This window comes from Lonchura striata, chromosome 1 (genome assembly GCF_046129695.1).
Source record: "Lonchura striata isolate bLonStr1 chromosome 1, bLonStr1.mat, whole genome shotgun sequence".
In the NCBI taxonomy this organism is placed as follows: domain Eukaryota; kingdom Metazoa; phylum Chordata; class Aves; order Passeriformes; family Estrildidae; genus Lonchura; species Lonchura striata.
Window position 1 is genome coordinate 133,793,760 of NC_134603.1, and position 20,000 is coordinate 133,813,759.

The 20,000-nt window shown below is 35.3% G+C and overlaps 1 protein-coding gene across 6 annotated transcripts in view; it reads right to left on the reverse strand.

Annotated features, from left to right (window-relative positions):
- Nucleotides 1-20,000, reverse strand: part of AKAP9 (A-kinase anchoring protein 9) — a 103,750-nt gene that overhangs the window by 28,396 nt on the left and 55,354 nt on the right. For 5 of the 6 annotated variants that reach the window (XM_021551657.3, XM_021551654.3, XM_021551655.3 and 2 more), the window contains 9 exons: nucleotides 19,481-19,711; nucleotides 17,736-17,876; nucleotides 17,087-17,190; nucleotides 16,171-16,376; nucleotides 9,630-9,841; nucleotides 5,459-5,621; nucleotides 2,581-2,793; nucleotides 1,341-1,379; nucleotides 1-155 (listed from right to left, as the gene is read on the reverse strand). The exon at nucleotides 1-155 is cut by the window's left edge and continues 78 nt beyond it. In XM_021551657.3, coding sequence (XP_021407332.2) covers nucleotides 1-155; nucleotides 1,341-1,379; nucleotides 2,581-2,793; nucleotides 5,459-5,621; nucleotides 9,630-9,841; nucleotides 16,171-16,376; nucleotides 17,087-17,190; nucleotides 17,736-17,876; nucleotides 19,481-19,711 — 1,464 coding nt within the window. The remainder of the gene's footprint in view (nucleotides 156-1,340; nucleotides 1,380-2,580; nucleotides 2,794-5,458; nucleotides 5,622-9,629; nucleotides 9,842-16,170; nucleotides 16,377-17,086; nucleotides 17,191-17,735; nucleotides 17,877-19,480; nucleotides 19,712-20,000) is intronic. The other variant, XM_021551653.3, reaches the window with a different exon arrangement.

A 20,000-nucleotide genomic window follows, 5' to 3' on the forward strand; every position in this document is an offset into this window, starting at 1 on the left:
TTTCTCTTGTTCTAGCTCTATGAAACGACTGACTTGTTCTTCCAAATCTATTTCCAAGACTTTAACTTGCTTCTGAAGATCATCATACTCTTTTTCAGCTTGACGTTGTACTTCAATTTTTTCCTTCATTAGCTTTTCTGTTTCCTCCAGTAATTCTGAGTATAATAAAACCATAATTACTTTTAGATACAAATAGCAAGCAATGTTATGAAGAAAAACCACTCCCCAAGGTATCCATGCTGTAATCTGCAGAAGGATGTGAACTGGCTTGGGTTTTTATTATTTTTCCTTTTTTGAAAAGATATTTTCTTCTGAGAGATAATCATGATACTGACAGAAGCAAATTCATATTAAAATTATTATCCTTTAGGTAGTCTTCAAAGGACTGTTACTGAAGCCGTATCAGAGCATTCCCCTGTTTAAGTTTCACATCAATTAAAAGGCCTTTGTACAATTAGAAAGAAAAGAAAATGTATGGGGTCAAACCACAGCTGGAGTCAGCACAGGAGATAAGAGTGATGCACAGAAAACCCAACCCTCTTCTCATCCCCATTGCCAGTAAAATCAATGCACTCCCAGATTTCATTATTTAATGTGATACATATAAATAATTTGAGGGAAATACTGAAATACTTAGCGAGGTTGCTGGGCAGACAGAGAGGAAAATTACTGACCTGCAACTGGAGCTTGCAAAATCAGTGACTGCATGAATGCCCAATTTTGAGTCGTCATGAAAAAGCCAGCAAGCACATATATAGGAAAGCCCCAAACCACTTTAAGACTCTTAAGCCACAGCCCACTGAAGTGCCTACTAAATAACCATACAAACCCCTTGAGGAAAAACCCAAATGGCAAAGTGCATTTACTTTTTGGAGAATCTTAAAAACAGGATATTTAGACAGAAACAATAAAATTTACTTTCACTAGAGAAGAAAGATCCTTCAGGCACCATCATCTTACATCGTATTTAACCAAGTCTCATTTCTAGGTAACCATTATATACCAATATAATAAGATATTTAATTATCACAGTGAATGACTCAGCTGTATTTGGAAATAAAAAGAAATAAAAGACTGCAAAAATATCTCTCAAATACCATCTAAGTAACTGTAATTCATAGGTGAATAAGATGATGGTTATTGATGAATTTGCTTATTATGTTTAGAAATGTTGTTAGCAAAACGTAGAACTGAGTATGAAATACAACATCAAAGCTGCAGGCCAGTAAGAATTACAAGTAACATCAGTAAGCCGAAAGCCCAATAATCCTGATTAACAATGTCAGTACGTGTAAGTCTTCCACCCAGTTACAGATTGGCCATGCAACATACAAACACACCTGCTTGGGAAGCTGCATCGTTTGCAGCATCTACTAGGCCTAGGAGAATAGAGAGAGAGAAAACAAAAAAAAGAAGCAAAGTAATTCACATGCCAGCTATAGTTTTCTTGTGGTGCAACAATGTAAGAGAAAATGAAGCCAAAGATAGATGTGGCATTTAATGACAAAGTTGTTGAGATAACTTAGGGAATGTGACAAGTTATTCTGGTATGTATAAGTACCTACACATATTTATAAGAATTGTTTATCCTTACAGCTCTTAAACATGAAAATGACTTTAATATATTTAGAAGCCTAAACCTTACAAAAAATAACTAAAGTGGAATCATAGACAAGGATCTTCTTTATTACAGAGTAGGAAGCAGCAGGCTGTTCTTAAAATTTCATTGTTACAGAAAATTGCAGGGAATTTCAAATACACAAGATGTGCAATCTATAAAAATGGCAATATTATCTATTGGAACAGACTTCTAGAAATTAGATAAAATTATTACTTAATCCTGCTATTTACAATGTAAGCACTGCAATCCTTGAAAGATCAGTTACTTCTTAAAACACTAGTGCTGTAATTATCTTCCCTTCTCAAACATGAGATATTAATTTCAGTTATTAGTTTAAGGAAGAATTAAAAGACACTTTTACTTTATGAGGGTAAATGCTTTTTTTGAGTAAGCAGTTAGTTAGATTACATTGACAGGGTATATATCTGAAATTTTCACCATCAGGGCTGAAAGTTTTCATTACTGGTAGATAAAAGGCTTTCCTTATCATGCAATTGTTGTGCTATTCTTCCCTGAAAGAGGAATTTATTAGAAAAATTTATCTTCTGTGACTAAAATAAGTACAGCTGTCACATGTAGTGCAATCATATTCTGGTAGGTATGCTTCCTAGTCTGTCTTTAAGTCTGCAAAGTATTTAGACAGTATTTTTATCCATGGTTGCTATTCCATCTCCAGTGGTAATCTAAATAAAAGTAGATTTTTGGAGATAAAGCCTTTTCCGGCTTAAAGAACAACGCAAAAATTTCTCAACACTTTTAAAAATTCAGTAATTTCTTATTTAAAACTCAAGAAAAGTTATCATGCTAACATTAGGCAACAGGTGTGAAAATAGTACAATTGGCCCTATCACATTTCTATTAATGATCACAAAGGAATGGGGAGAAGCCTTTGCCAAGACTACTATTGTTTCTTTGGAAGTATAAGCAAATTTCATAGAAAGATTGTGATGAATACATACGCTGCTCTACTGGCCCCGCCTCTGCTCTCATGGCATCCTTCTGTCTGGAGAGTAATTCTTTTTCTTCCTGGACCTGCTGCTGTTCAGCCTCTAACTCCTGCAATTTGTTACCTGTACACCGCAGCTCTTGCTCTAGATGGTCAATTACATCTATTTTTTCCTGGAGTTGTTTTTCCAGAAACGCTTTCTCATCTGCATAACCATCAATGAGGCCTGTAAAACATCAGTTTGAAGGCAGATTTAATAGACAATCAAAACCAATTATTTTCTTGTTGAAGTCACTATTGTATTCTGGTATGCATGTATGTTAGATGCTCAACACATGACAATTTCTATTCCTGTCCTTGCTATCCTATCATCATGAATAAATTACATGAAAGATACCAGAACACCAAATATAGCTCTTAATTGTCACTCAGCACAAAACCTCTGGAGCAAACAGGAACTCCAAAGCCAAGGAAAAATATGTATCTAATAAACATAGGAGAATTAAGGAATTATTTAAATTCAGTATAAATCACTATAAATCCCATCTTAAGTCAGTATTAAAATGGATTTTACTGTCTTGAGAATGTAGAAAAACTAAAGGTATTTACATTTGTTAACCATGTAGACCCATCTTTTCTTTCCATATCTGAATTCACAGAGAACACATAGGACTGGACATATAGGACTGGTTATTGAAAACAGAAAATACTAAACGAGTAACATAATTTATAACATTTCAAAACTTGGAGACAATATAAACTCCTGTGTTTATTCCCACCATATCAGATGCTCTTCACAATAAATACTTAACAGATTTGAAGTTGAGAGGGCATTCCCAGGTTAAATGGAATGCACACTCCCAAAAAAAAGTTATGAAGTCTGCTAAAATCACATGTTGTGGTATTTACTTCCGCCAGGCTTTTTTTTTTTGGAGATGTAATGAAAATTGTCAGAGTTCAGTGAACAAATTTGCATTAGCTTTTCCATCACATCAGATAAGTCAGATCTGACACCACTGAAACACAAGAAAATGTCTCAGCTGCAGCAGTTTTTGCGATAAGAAAGAAATAATCACAAATGACACATTTAATCTCAAGAGAAGACAGAATACCATCAGATATATAATGAACTAAGACACTGTTCTGCATACCTACCTAAGGAATTCGATAAACGAATGTAGTTTGTCAGAGTATGCTCACAACTCAGTTCAATGGGCAGAAATCAAATAAAAAAGTTCTATGACATCTTTGGTTTGTCATATCAACACCAACAAAAAAAGGTGCCAGTCATTTAAAAGTGCATTAATTTCAAATGCACCCAACTTACAACTGTGCAATACATTTATCAAAGGCTAACACTAACATCTAATTCTCTCTTATATTCTAGAACTGTTCATGAACCAAATCAACAAAATAATTTTGTCCTAATATATTAGGCATTTTTACTTTATTACTGAAGACTTGTGAATAAAATTTCTATCAAGACAAAACTCCTCCAAAGAAAGCAGCAACATATAGCTGCCTATATTCTAAAATTCTTTAATATTAAACATTTTGTAACTCCACCTATGTCACAATATAAATTCTAAGGTCATGTATATCTTGTGGAAGAGTTCTTCATATTTCTGCATGTTAAGATGTGTTCCAAACAATCTTTCTTCACTCTTAATTGAATTTTGAAAAAAAGAAGTAGTAACGCCTATTTCAGATTTTAATTTATTCCCTCTGAACTAAATTTTCATCCTTTCTGGTTTTGCTAAAGCTACAGCCAGTGCTATGTTGCTGACATACAACATTTATGCTGTATCAACTGACAGGCCACAAACTGTCCCTCACACCAAATTTTAGCCACATGGCTTAGAAACCTGCACTGCTTTTCAGCTTATGTGTGTCCCAGCTATTAATAGCATGTGAAATCATGATGGATTATCTATCTTTGTAAAAAGAAGAGGAAGCCTGGCAGGGTAGCATTCTCTAGGAGTAACATTTGACTATCAAACTTCACTCTATGCTCCCACTTTGAAACAGAGAAGTCTGCTGAGCTTCAAAACAATCAAAAATATCTTTCTGCTTACTACTACAGAGATTCTATCTATAGGAGCAGGTGTTTTTTGCATAGTTTCCAGATGCTAATCTGATATAATGACAGAAATGTTGGGTGGCTACAAAACATTGAGCTATCAAAACAAGAGAACAAATAAAGTGTCTGTCAAATTTGAACGTATTTTCCTGAACTCAGATTATCAGATTTCCCCTGTTTTAAGACACTATAATTTTAATTGCCTCCTTAATGCAGTTGCAAATACACTTTTTAAAAGATCACTTCAAACACTGCAAATTGAAACATATCATCACCATATAATTACATTCAGAATAAAGATTCTGTGTCAAGGTCAAGAGGCAGCAGACACAAACTGAAATCTGGGAAACTGCACTTCAACATATGAAAATAAGTTTGGCTTTTTTCTCCTTTCCTCTCACTGACACTGGCTGACCACTGAAACAGCCACTCAGAGAGGCTGTGGACATTCAAAACCTGCTCTACCTGATCTTGCTTTGAGTAAGGGGAGAGAATAGTTGATCTCCAGAGGTGCCTTCCAGCCACAAGTATTCATGATTTTACGCTGTTAACTTGTCTTAAATCCAAACACATACACAACCTATTAATACTGTCATGTATATTTTCAGACAGTAAGTGATTAAAAACTGGAAAACAGAATCACATGTGGTTGATGTTGGTAGGGACCTCCAGAGGTCATCGCATCCATAATTATCCAGAAGGCTGATAACATTCCAAAATTTACAAAGAAATTGATCAGATTTGCAATTTCTTTACCCAATTAATAAGTTAGTAGGTGCAAAGTCCAACAACTCACCAAAAAGCTACTCACCTTCAGCTTTACTAAGCTCCAAAGCCAACTGCTCTCTGGCTTTGGTTTCCTCATTGAGACGTTCTTGTAGCTCTTCCTGATACCTGATAAATTCTGTGGCCTCTTGCTGCTTCTTGAAGGACTCTCGCATGAGCTCTGTCTGAGTAATTTTAGCATGTTCAAGCTATCACAGGAAAAAAATTACAGAAATTAGATAAACCTATTCTATCATTCCTATTTAATTCACAGTTGCTTTACAGTGTGATGGGAAGCTTCACATAACTTCACTAAGCATTTGATACAATCTTTATTGAACACTCATTTGCAGAGCACAAGATGAAGACTGACTTATAAAAGTCTAAACAAACAGGCTTTGTCAGTACAGTGAATTCCATGAGCCACCTGGCTAAATCCGTGTCTTTGTTCCGGTAACTCTGGATTTATGAGTTTACACTAGATTCACCTTTGTTTACATGAGTTTTGCAGTAAATACAAGCAAGATACCACTCACCATACACTTGGCATGGCCAAAAAACAGTATAAAACTGGCAGAATCCTTATTATAAACTGACTGAAATGGTGCTTTACCTCTTTTTCTCTTTAATGTGAAGATTGATGAGAACACCAGGAAAATGTGAATTTTCAGAGTATTGCACATTTCAACCAACAAGGGAGTAAAGCAATGCATCTTCCAACAGTGTCAACCCAGCAGAATTACTAATGATTTTTTTTAATTCTTCTCCACTTTTCTGGTGGGTTAATATTTAACAGATGCAGCAGTTTCACTGTGCCACTATCTGAAGCACTGGAAAACCATGTCATATTAAATTGCATATTTACAGTTTAGACATATCCAAAATGATAATTCCAAAACTAATTAAAATTAGAATTAAAAGAGGAAAACAATGCATAAAGATTAAGCATTGTTCAGAGTTTTAATTACACAAAATGTTTTGATTACACAAAACATATTTTCTGTTCCTTTGGTTTTTTACTTTTTAATATTCTGGTTATTGGCAGATATTTGAAAGATAGTAACATCTATGTTTCTATATATTATTCTGTCTCTTGATTTCTTACAATATAAAAGCTTTCTCATTAAGCCCCACTAAGATTGTCAATATGAGGAGTTTGCTTTAAAAGCTCAGAAAGATGGGTTAAGGAACAAATCCACACTTTGAAAAGGAAATCCAAATGATCAATAACTTTTATAACTCTTTTATAACACACTAAATTTAAATACTCAATTTATTTTCTACAGCATTCATTCCTTTTCAGATGGGCATCATTAACATGTTCGTGTTAATTATTTACTCTGACAAGACATAAAGAAATATCTAAATACTGCAACTATCTGCACTTGTTTGAGATATTTTTAAAAATCACAGAGACCCCTTCCTTTATTGTCATACTTTCAAGTGCTTAATGAAAGACCCACCTTAGATTAAAGGGAAACATATGATCGATTTACTTTACATTGACAACTGTAAAAGTGGCTTCCTGAAATGCATTAAATATTCTGGTTAAAACTCACAAGAAAAATTATTCTCCATCTTTTTTCAGTAATAACAACTCAAAGTATTGTTAAAAATATCACAGGGCAAAACAAAAAAGAAGTACAAACACAAACATGATTTTTTAAGATCAACAATTTCTCCACAGGATCACTGAAAGCAAGCTGCCAGCTTGTGCTAGTTACTGTTACTAGTCAGTGCCCCGAAGTTAAAGGGAACAACTTTGACTGCAGTCTCTCCCCCACTGTAAATTATTCTCAGTGAGAAAACTGAAATGCAATAAATAATTATTAAGTGCTTTAAAACAAGATCTCAAATATCTGGAATTTAACATATTTCTGTGATAAATGTCTTGTGTTAGAAATTACCAGAGAATTGTACAATTAAGTGCCCACTGAAAACTGACTAGGAAAAGGGCCTCAAAGCAGTACAATTTTAACAACAGAGACAAGTTTATATAATTTTCACTGCATTCTCTTCTATTTAAGCTTAATTTCTTTTAAAAACTTTTATACTTACTGAATAGGGAGGTGTAGGCAATGAGATTTTAGAGACAACTTTCAAAATGTGCCCATTTGTTTTGTGGCTGAAGTGAAAAATTGAAGTATTTACAACTACAGAATTATTCTCATCCAAGTGTTCGGTGAAAGGAAAAGGATATGGTAAAGGCACATGAGATTCAACCTCATATATATCTTCTTCTTGGCCTTCAGTCCACAAACCACTAAAGAGATTAGATGCCCAGTAGTTGCGGTAAGAATCCATTCCAAAAAATACTGCTCTTGTTCTCTTCTCAACCGTTCCGTGGGTATTTTGCACTAGCTAGGCTGGCTTTAGAAATTTCTGACAGGAATTTGTAACAGAAAATTGTGTTTAACAGTCTGAAGACACATACCAGCACAGTCGGTGACAAACCTACTCAGAATCAGTAGGAAGCCTCAGATCACTTTTCAAGCTGAGTAATTCAGGGGTGGATTAATCCGAAAGAGGTACAGGAGAACTTCATATAGTCACTCCTAAAAAATCCTTCTTAGAGAAGTTTCACATGAAAAGGCAACAGAAATCTTCCAATAGCAACTGGCAAGTAATTTCCAAGGCAAGGAAGCAGAATTTTCTTCTACCTGCACAGGAACACTTCAGCAGACAAGCAAACTAACAAAACTGAAACTAAAAATTTTCCAACTCCACTACAGCAAATTAAAGAAAAATACAGGTATGTCATTATTTACATTCATCCTTGTTGCTGGAGTTAATTCAACAGGAAGAACTTTCTCAAGCTCTGCTAGTTTAAAGGCTTCCTGCTAGTATTTCCCAACTGAAAGACTTCAGGGGAGTGGCCCAGTTTATTTACCTATACATAACACCAGCAGGTGGAATTTGAATTAATACACCCACTATATGTCTTGCCTCAAGTTTCAAACTACACTTCAGGTCTGAAAGTGTGTGTTCAGACAGGTCTCATAGTCACTTTGAAGATTTTGCCAGGCTTTCTCTGACTCTTTAAAGTTTATTTGAAGAAATGGGTACATGTCTGTATGCAAAACACAACTGATTAGAGGAAAGGTTAAAATCTTTTCTGCCTGTAACCAGTTCTGGATTATGAAACATTGCAGACTAGAAAAAAAAAAAGGGATTAAATTTCTGAATATTTAAAAATAATTTTCAAGTCACCTTTATATCCATGGTATGTACAAGAACTGTATATAATCCAATAAGCAGACATTGCAAAGCAGACAAGCTAGAATGCTTGTGAAGTCCCTCTACAGAACAGCCAGAGAGGTGTCAATATTTATACTGTGAGAAAATGTGCAAACAGAAGGATTTTTTATTAACTTAAGGGAAAAAAAAAAAAGGCAAACATACGTGATCATCACGGATAAATCCATCTTTGTATAGTAAGTATTAATGAAGAAAATGTGACTGTATGTGTTTGAGCCGTAACTCTTGCTGGTATTGGCAAAGTCTCAGCTACAAAGCTATGAAGGAAAATACCTTGACACCTTCAAATTGCAATGTACACAATCAATCAAAATATATGATTTGAACTGACCTAGGTATATCGTTCCTATTTCAGTTACCAAGGAAGTACTCCAGACAGCAACTAGCATCCTTCCATAGAAAGTACTCTGAAGCAAACTGCCTCTTTTCTGGATACTATTCTTCACATAAATGCTGGAGTGCAAACTCCTTTTCTGATAGCAAGGTGGATATGTGCTTAACTGTCCACGTTTAAATCACAGTTGGAAGAGACAGCAGGAGAGCCCAACCTTTTTGGCCAGTCAATTGACTAAAATATTTGTCAAGAGAACTAGACACAGTTCCCCTTAATCCTCCCTCTTCAGAAGCTCTATGTGCTCTGACATCTCCTGTCTCATCTCTCAGTTGATAGCAGAATGCAGATGATCTGAATGAGCAATGAAAGATTGCCCTAGATTGGTTAAGAATGCTCAAATTCAGGCTTCCTCTACAGACCAAAGCAGATTTTCAGCAGGAAAGTAAATTCATTCAGTGGAGTCATGCTGAAGCAGTCTCTTTTTGGGTGGAGGCACCTGAAGTATTGTTACAGCTGTCAAAATGAACCTATGGGTTTTAGGCTTATGAAAAGACAATCACAAGCGAAAGAAAAAAGCCCATCTGAGACACAGAGTTTAAAGTGCTTCTCTATTAAATCACCCCACCTGATTTGAAGTTTCATTGATAGCTTCCAGAAGTTTTTCAACAGCCGCCTGCAGTCGAGAACTAATATTCAGAATGAGCTCTTCATTTTCAGGATCTATTTCCATCCCACTTTCTGCAAGATGCTGGCTCAGCAGTCCTTCACCCGCTGCTCCTGACCACATGTTAATATCATCATCTCCCATACTACTACCATGATATAAGGAGCAGGAGTCTGAGGAAAAAAATAGTTATCTTTTCACACAGACTCTTAGTAATTGCAAACATGAAAAGCTGTGCAACTGAGTAACAGTAAGAAAGACAAGTCCAAAAATGATTAAAATATTCATCTTAGTCACAAATACAGAAAAGGAAGTACTGCATACTAAAATTCACACAAACAAGATAAACAATGTGTTAATTAAAAAGAAGCAGAAGTGCAAGAGAAAAGGAGATATTAACAGACAGTATTTCAGACAAACTTTCTGTATGCCAAGGGGCTCTGACGCTCATCTTCGAACCTTTTTTACGATCTTACCCTTACTACTTAGCATAACTTGCAATAATACTTGCAAGATTGTCTTTAAAATACAAATCAGTTTAAAAACCCCAAACAAAACCAACAACAGACTGTCAATCCCTGTTTCCCCAACATCCAATTATGTTACTATGCATTAACACAAAATTGTTCAAGTCAGTGAAACAAACTCCAGTGAGTAAAAGGAAAGGCATGCATGCAATTCAGCTTCTTAGGACAAACAGAATGGAATACATAACGACAGTACTCAGCATAGTTATTAGAGAACTGAAAATTTACTAAAATGGGTAGCTGAACAAATCAAGTACAGTGCAGCAGGACTGCTGCTGGGCCACCTGGCACCTGCCTGCTTCTCAATCTTCCTGAGGTCTGATTCCATTTAAAGACATTATCCATTCTTTCTGAAAAGTCAGACACACATAGGTTTGCCTATGGTATTAGACTGATAGCAATTCCTTTAGAAAACAGCAAATTTGCCATATTTAGAATTCAAGGCTATATTTAAGCAATTTAAGTGAAAGTAAAGTCTTGAGATGTTTTAAAATCACACTTTTGGTATGAAAGAACAATACAATAGGTATATTGTGACAGTTGAAACTATTGTTGATAGTCTTTTAAAAATAAAGAAGTGTTATGCCCTTAGACTGACAGATCTGAAATGTCAGGAATAAATGCTAATGTGGAGAGTTTTTAAAATGACAATTTATTTAAATGAAGTATATGTTTGGAATATATTTAAAGTAAATATTGTATGGTGCATTTTTTAACAATTAGATGTTTTTGCTTAGGAGTTTCTCAAAAATATCTTATTTTTCAGGAAAAGCAGTATGACTAAATGAATAGTAAATGCCTGTTTAGCAATGAAGTTTCAATACTGTGTTATCTTTGAATTCAAGTTCCTGGTTACTCCACGAATTGTGACTGCTGAACTAGAACAGTTTTGTTTAGCTACAGAAACTGAACTCAAATTAAAACAGGTCAATCACAGAAATTGCCTTCAAAAATGTAGTTGGACCTTGTTGATTTTGCCTCTTAACCAGGCAGGCAAATAATATTGGCAGGCATATAATAATATGAGCACTCTTGTTGATGTTGTTTGAACCTATCAAGCAAGTCAGATTCTAGTTTGAGGTTTGTTTTTAGCTTTTTTGTAACAAGCTGCAACATGATTTACCACCTGGTGTACTTAACATACATTCCTACCTGCAAGTATTCTGACAATAATATCTGCAGCCATATATATGACCCATACACAACAAACTAAGCTAGAGTGATTTTGAGGAAGGTTTCACTTTGTTTACTTTTCTCTTAAAATTGCTAAGATTTTTCAAATGCAGATGAATTTAGTTTTCTTTTTCTTCTAGTTGTATTATTACTGTTTCATATCTCCTTTTAGATATGAGGAATATAAATAATGTTACAAACTGTTTTCACACTCCAAAGGGAAGTAACAGAAGCACACTATATGCATGAATAGAATGAGCAACCAGATGAACAGAAAATACATTCACATGGCACCTTTCATCTACACAGGATTTCAAAGCACTTTTGAGTACTGCACTTTGGAATGGCAGTCATAAATTCCTGTAGTGGAATCACCCTAGCAGTGGCTGGCAGTCATTTTCTGCCAGTACACTAAATAAACAATGGGTTTATGGACCATAAAAGCCTTCCCACAACACCCTAATATTCCAACCCTCTGCAGTATAAGGAAGGCTGCAAAATTAACAATTTCACCTTTTTCTATTCAATAGCATTTTGATATCTTACCACCCAAATTTGGGCTGTGTTTGAGTGTTTCAAAATATATCAATAGTGATGCAGAAGCTTTAATATCCTCAGAGTAGAAAGGACCTTCATTTGAGATGGATATTGAGCAGCATACGTATTTCCAAATGCTGTGCCAAAGTATTGGTTAAAGACTGAGTAGAAGGAAAATGTATTCCCTACTGAGCCACCAACACACTTACTGCAGCACCTGATGCTCTTTGGAGGACACCCATCTTAAGAACTGACCAGGTAAGACCCTGCTTAGCTTCAGAGATCTCACAAAATAAAAGCTCACAGTACAGTAGCACAGCTATAAACAAGATAAAACAATGACATATTAGTTATTGCATAATCCAATTATTTCCTGATGGAGTACAAATCATCTAGGTAATGTTCCTCTTTTCCTTCTCAGGTTTAACCCATAATTCATGTCCTGTCACCCTTCTATTTCAGTAAATTATTTGCTTCAGAGGTACATCTGAATTGTGCAATGATGATTGTGTGTAAAATACAAAAATAAAGATTATACAAAATGACTGCAGAAATGTACAGTTGGTTGCAAATCATCTGAACTGTCTGTCTGGAAACTACTGAAAAAAACTTACAAACCCTGACGGTGGCTCGGAATGTAATTTTTAAAAGCCAGGTTCAGAATATGTCTTTTACATTAATAATGCCACTAATATTATTATTTCTTCTTGCTAGTGACCAGAACAGTACCAAGAGGCCTCCACAAACTCACAAGACTTAAAACTCCTGTTTTGTTTATGACAATTCTTTTGTAATTCACTTCCATTTCTTCTCAATAAATACAAAATAAATCAACATTAAAACATGAGTTTGTTATATGAAATATCTCAAACCAAAACATCATAATTTGCCTGAAACGTAACTATGAAAAATGAGGAAAGTAAAAGTGAGCTGTCACCAAAAGTATAATTTGGCACATGGAAACTGTAGTAATCTCAAAGATAACAAAAAACCCCAACAAGTATCAAATGCACAAAAAACTTGTAATAATTCTGTTTATACAATGGGGTTGGCAACCAAAATGATCAATGTAGACAACCATATTATGATTTCTACAAAGTGAAACACAAATTCAAATTAAATGTCTTCCTAAGTGCACAGTAAAAGTCTCTGTATCTCCTTCCCCTCAAAATGGTCTTAGTACACAGCGGCTCAATACAGCATCTTTCCACACAATTTTCAATGGTGGAAACAAGAAATAGAAACATTGCTCAGTCTCATTAATCACCCCTGGCAGCTTAATGTCTAATTCCCATTTTGTTTATCCTTATATGGCTGTTCAGTCTCCCACCCTAACAGAACTAAATTATACTCCTCTGTCCTGCAATTTTGTTTTTCAGACAATACAAGATAATTAATAGAATATAACTGACTTAAGTAAAACTATCATCTCTTTGTGTAAACTCTCTCCTGGTAATGAAGAAAAAAATCAACCAAAGAAACAAAGGTCTATATTGTTTCCTTTTCCATAGAGCATGCAGTTCAGCACATCAGATGTCACGGCCCACTAAATCTTAAGAAAAGTGCTTAATTATACAGTGCTTGCTCAGAAGTTTCAGATACAGAAGTTGTTTATGAGCTGCCAACTGACATATATGAAGCAATACACATTTTGCATTGTGTAGAGCCAGTATCTCCGTTTACTCCTGGGATTCCACTTAGGAATTAAGCTCAGGGGTTACAAATTCAAAACAAAAAAATCAGTCTTGTGGCAACAGTGTTTAGCCATTTACTACCTTTTTTCCTGTTACACTGCTCAGAAATAAGCAGCTCAGAAGGTAGGCAAGAGGGTTTAATATTCAAGGAATGCCATAACCTCGCCAGAGAAACCTGCTTTACTGCAGTCCCTCTACGCAAGTAAACTCACCAGATTAATGAGCACAAATGCCATTCCAATTATGTGTTTTATGACTGAAATTTGAACTTTACTCACTCTTCTAGAAATAAAATCCTGTGCTCGCAGATAACCTAGTCAATGTCCCTCTATAAATCAGGTGTGGTTATAGGTATATGATCTTAAAAATTCAGCTTTTAAAAATGCTGAAACTCAGCAAAAACAGTAGGCTGAGTTTGCTTGCCAATATATATGGATTACATTCAGAAGGTCAGACAGAATTCCCTTCAAAAAATACATTATTTTACTACTCTATTATTAGATTTTTATTAGAATAAATTAATTCCTACAGATTTCCTAACTAATTAAAAAGGAAGATCTGTTTGGCTGGGTACTAGAAAATACAGTAATATGCACAGTTAAAAAAACCCAACAATGTCTACATATTTCTTACTTCCAGAAAATAATGGGGAAAAATTTAAAATTTATCCTCAGGCCATTTAGTGTTAGTATAGAAAATGAAAAACAAAAATCCCGTTGCTGAAAGCCCTTACAGAATTGGTCATTTAATTCTGTTTGAATAAAGACGAACCACTTTAGCTGATGAAACAGTGCAACTATTCCTATGGCTGCATGACTCCCAAAATGGATGCTCCCATATCCATTTAGTCGGTGGGCAGCTCAAATGCTGCTCTGTACCAAGGAGGGGCATTACAAGAACAGACACCCGCTTTCTTACAGGAGAGTAAAACCTTACATATCTCTTCAAAATACACTAATAGCAAACACATTCTGTCACTAACATATGGAAGACAGCTTTTTTCTGCCTGAAGAGACTCCTCTTTCATCAGAAGACTTCACAAGAAATTAGCAAATCATTCAAATTACAGGACATGTTGTGTGTTTACACAGCAGCATTATGAAAACCAAATAAGTCAAAATGACAAAAAAAGATATTTTTAACTGTGTTTTGCTATATACATGTAATGCAAGTAATCCATATTAAGAATTGTTAATGACAATAATTAGTGACATGTACAAGTATACACTGATGTGCAGGAGCAGGCAAAAATAATATGAGAACCTTAGCTATCCAATCTGCTATTTGAGGAAAAAGGTAAAGCCTCAAAAGCCTGAAGTTTCAAAAGATAATTTTTCTCACAACTAAATACAGTTATATGTACAGAAAACGAAAGTTAATTTTTTTTAAAAATTAAACGGCAGTACAAGAATAAAAGTGCTGTCAATTAGAAAACTTCAGAAACTTTTAGACTACAACTCTAATACATTTAATTGCAGATAACCTTTTGAGTGATCAACTGAAGATGTGTCTGTGCTACAAACTCATGCAACCTTTTTTAACCTGCCCCAAGGCTTAATGTGACCTATATTTAAAGCCAGATAGAATCAATACCATACAATAATCTAGATTTTGAAAGAAAGAGGTAAAGTTCACTTTCATTTACCAGTTGTATTATTATCCTGTAATAGACACTCTCTTAATACTGAAATGTAGTATTTGACTTCCAGTTCTTTTTCTCATTCCTAGTAGTTAAAATTCCAGTCAAATCTAGATATATAATGTGTTTGAGGTTGAACTGATCTGTTGTTCATTAGCTCCCCACAAGATCCAGGATGCATGTGCACAACCTTAATGTACCTAAATGGCAGTACAATCAAGCACCTACTCTTGCCCAAAAGAGAAATGGACAAATACTATCCTACTGCAGTCACAAGAAAATAAACAGAGCCTGGCAGAGCTCTCTGACACTGGTATGCAACTAACTATAACATCAAAATGCTCCTTCAGTCTTGTGCCAGCTAGCACTCCTGGAAACAGCTGATGGGCAAGTGTTGGCAGTTGAGAAGCTCTTGGAACTGTGTTCAAAACTGGATTTACATGCAAGCACTTCCTTAGGAAGTTAATGAAGTCTGTAAGCACACATATATAGGCCCCCTACCAGCTTGCCCTCACTGACCAGCAGCATGCTTCTGTACTTTTAGTGCACTGGTGGAGATACAGCTCTTGACACTAGCTCCCACTTCCTACATATACACAGGAGGGTGTAAGTGGTGCAATATGCCATGGAGCTATGTTTCATTCTCTTTGCCTCCATCAACAGAAACCATTTTTTCCTTGACTTCTCTATTACTTTCCCATTCTGTTGCAGGCTTTGCAACAGGACGCTAGATGTGAGCTGCAACTGGTGTGGAGCATGACCCAGACAACTACTGAAATGTTGTCTCTTAAGTAGAGATGCCATATGCATTCAAATGAAAAATAGGTTATAGGGGCTTTTTCCTTAAAAAAAAGTTTAATTTAAAATATCAAAACTAAGAGTATTTAAATATATAATTAAAACATGCAAATGATAAACCATACAATCAGTACCTTTTTCATACCCCACACGGATGCAGGGTTTTATTGACTCCTCTGTGTCAGTGTCCCAACCAGCTTGTTTGGAAGCCTGGACTTTCCCAGATCGATCCAGTAACCCAAGAACATGCTGACCAATTGTCTCCTCCATTGCTACAGTTGTCTTCACAACTTCTAAAAGAATCTTCATGAGTTTTTCATTAGCCTTCTGAAAAACATGCCTGCAGGACAGAAGCTAATCAACCTTCTGATCTTTCCCTGATTTCCCAGTGGGTTGTAGCCTTTACACACCCTTACTACCAAAGAAGATTTGCAACTGAAATAACAAAATTAAGATTTCTTTTTTAAGGCTAAACCCTACATCATATAAATACTAAATACACATTTGTGTTAAGAGTCAGCTCTTTTTACAAAGTATGTAAAAAGTCAAAGTATTTATAACTAGTTCTTTTATCTTGGCATTCGATCTAGTTATTCTTTTAAAGAGGAGATCTGCTTTCACCTGGTATTTATTATAAAATAAATTCTTTCTTAAATGACAGTTAAGAAAATTGCCCCTCTACACAGATCAAAAACTTTACAGAATAGTCAAATGGGATTATAAAATAAAACATTCGTACTAATATAAACTTAATTCATATGGACATACAATATGTATATAAATATATGTGTAGAAGCAATGTCTATAATTCAATGTGTGTAATACAAAAGATATAGAAAAACAGACTAAGATTTGTCTCATCCTCTATATTGTTAGGCTTATTAAAAGTAAGACACTATTTAACCTAAAGTACATAAACTCAGAAATATGTTTTTCTAGAACAAAATGTGCACATTATCATCAGTCAGAATAAAGCTTATAAATATTATTAACAGCAAGAACAAGATTATAAAAATTTAAGAAAAATATTTTCTTAACAGTTCTAAGCACCTTTCTTTAGAAAGAAGAGCTGAAGGTGTTTCATCAGGCTTTCTTCCCCCATCTTCATGCTCAAAGAGCTGCTCCCTTGCATCCTTTTGGTTTTCATTTTCATTCTGAGTAAGTTTTGGCAGAGGGAGAGAAAACAAAAAGGACAGAAATCCTGTCATGTCAGAATCAACATATTCTTCTTATATACGGAAGGATATGAAATTTAAAACCTAAATAAGTTGTCATTTCCTTTTTAATACTTCTGCACCTAATTACAAATAAAGTAATACTCTTACTATGTGGAAAAAAAATATTAACAAAAACAACCCGGAAATCCAAGGTAGGGCCAATCAGAAAGAACTTTGTTACACTGATTCAACAGTTGTTGTATTTTCTGTTTGTGTTGCTATAGCAATATGAAAAAGTGAGTTTACTTAAAGAAATAGCTGTAGTAATAATCCCCACCTGCAAGCTGTTCAACCAGCTTCTGCTTACCTGAAGTCAAAAAGCAATGTTTACCACTACCACCTCTTGAATCTTACAGCTGCTCTGCTCCAAATACCCAACATCTTTTAGGAAAATATATTACACAGAACAAGTAACAGCGAACAGGAATCTTTTACTGGTTTTACATGCCACAGTTGCCCAAAAAGTCAAAGTCCATATTTACCTCTGTCTGTGTGCTGTTGTTTTGTAACCCACAAAACAGCCTCTCTTTTCCGGGTACGGAATGTTGTTTTAATGATTCCAGTTCTTCTAACAGTATTCTCTCTCTCTCTGCAACCAGGCTGTCATTCTCCATTGATACACGCTAAGAAAGAAGTGTTATAGAGGCTCACACAGTTTTTTAAGCTTCTGAGTAAAGTGAGTCCTGTCACTTCTAATTCTTTACAGATACTTTACAAACAATGAAATTTCAGTCCGTCTCTTTAAATCATTACAAAAACACTGAAAGCTTTCTAGAATTGAATACAGCTAAAAATACTTAAACCTTCCTTAACATTTTCATACCATTTCTTATGCTCTTTAGGAAATACAATGATCACAATGCAAAGTGGAATGAATTTCTGAATATTACATGCTATAACATGTTTTGCACAAGACAAAAGATAATAATAATTTATTTTTATAAAAATCCTATACACATTCTCTTTCAGAAGAGCTAGAAATGTTCATGGCTTAAACACAATGCATATACTTGTATGTAGTTCTTATGAATGTACATACTTGGCATTAAAAACAAAAAAAAATCCCCAGCAGCCTAAGTTCTACTTAGTGATTTTTATCAGTTACAGGAATTTGAAACCCTGACAAAGATGCAGTTACAAACTGAAAAAAAAAGGTAGAAGGAGAAAGTATGCATATATCAAAAGGAAAGACCAGGATAAATTATTCTACGACACCTTCAAAGCAGCTAGGAGAAACAGCTGATATTGCTGGAAAGGATTTCTAAGGTACAAGTGACTGGCTTTCTAGATTCCAGAACTCCTTGAGCCCAAACTTAAACAGAGCAGAACCAAGTCTGGAAAAGGTCTGAAGCTCCACTCCCCAGTGACAGCAAAGAATTTTAGAATTCGCTGATTACTAGCTTCGTGTGCATTTTGGTAATGTTACACTGTTTAAATGAAATCAGAGCAAGATATATTCTTCAGGATTCTTTTTACTTTGTCTTTCAGTGAAAGGAATCCTTGAAACACATGTCTACAAATGACATTATTTTTGAAGTATTATTAATTAAGATAAACTAATGAGTTTCATTAGCACACCTACTGTAGGCTTTGAATAGATATGGAGTGACAGCAAGTTAAGTTTGAAAAGGCAAAGAAACATTGATGTTTCCCACCAAACCCCACAGATGTTATTTCATTCTAAAAGTTGGTAAGGACTTATTTCCCAGAACTGGGGGAAAAACCCCTAAAATGCCAAAACACATTGTTGCAGGAAGCCATTGATACTGTTCAAATCAGAATGATGAAAAATGAAGAATTTTATAGTATTTCTAGTCATGGCTGGTGACTTCATTGATGTAAATGGCTGCTAGCCTGCATCCTACACAGGGCCATGGATCTGGGAGGTGGCATGACTGGCAGTGCATCCACAATCACTCTCTTCTGGCTGCCGTGCAGCACTGCAGGTTTGCTCCACGTTTACAGAAATCTAAATCAATTCATCACAGCCTGAGCCATGATAAAAGAAGCATCTCTTCTACAAATATATGCATATATGTGTTTGCATGTACACACAAACAAACACACACAAAGGTATGTGTGTGTGCACAAGCGTGCAGGCATGCACACAATAAATACATGCATGCCTCTCTCTCCCTCTAAATAGATATATATGCATAAATATGAATCTGCCTGGTGATGTTCCTTTGTTAACCCATATTAACTCACTGGCTGAATTCTGTATTACCTCAGCTAATTGCATCTTAAGACTCTCCAGCTCAGCTAAGAGTTGATCTTGATTTTCCTTCTGACGCTCCATTTGCTGCATGTGCCCCTGCCTCAGTAGCTCCGTTGCCTGCTGGTGCTCCTGGTACTGCCGCACCAGCTCCTGCCGCATGTCCTCCAAGCGCTCCTCGTACAGCAGCAGCTGCCTGGAAGTTTCTGTGTCTGTGTCCGTGGCCACCACCTCACCAGGGTGCTGAAACAGTGCAACTACTTTAGTTTCAAAAGATAATTTTTTCCAGTAACTCTTAACAGTATTAACTTTCATGCTTTTTACGAACTTTTTAACTTATTTATTTTAGCTCAGCCCCACCCATGTTTGTGAAATGCTAACTATATACTTTGCATCACTTTAATAATTATTGTGTTCAGCTGATATCCTTTATCACAAGAGACTCAAACTGTTTAGGCATTATTTTTAACCTGTTCTTTGTATAAACACTAAAATATAACCTAGCAAAAAAGTCTTTAAACAATTTATTGTC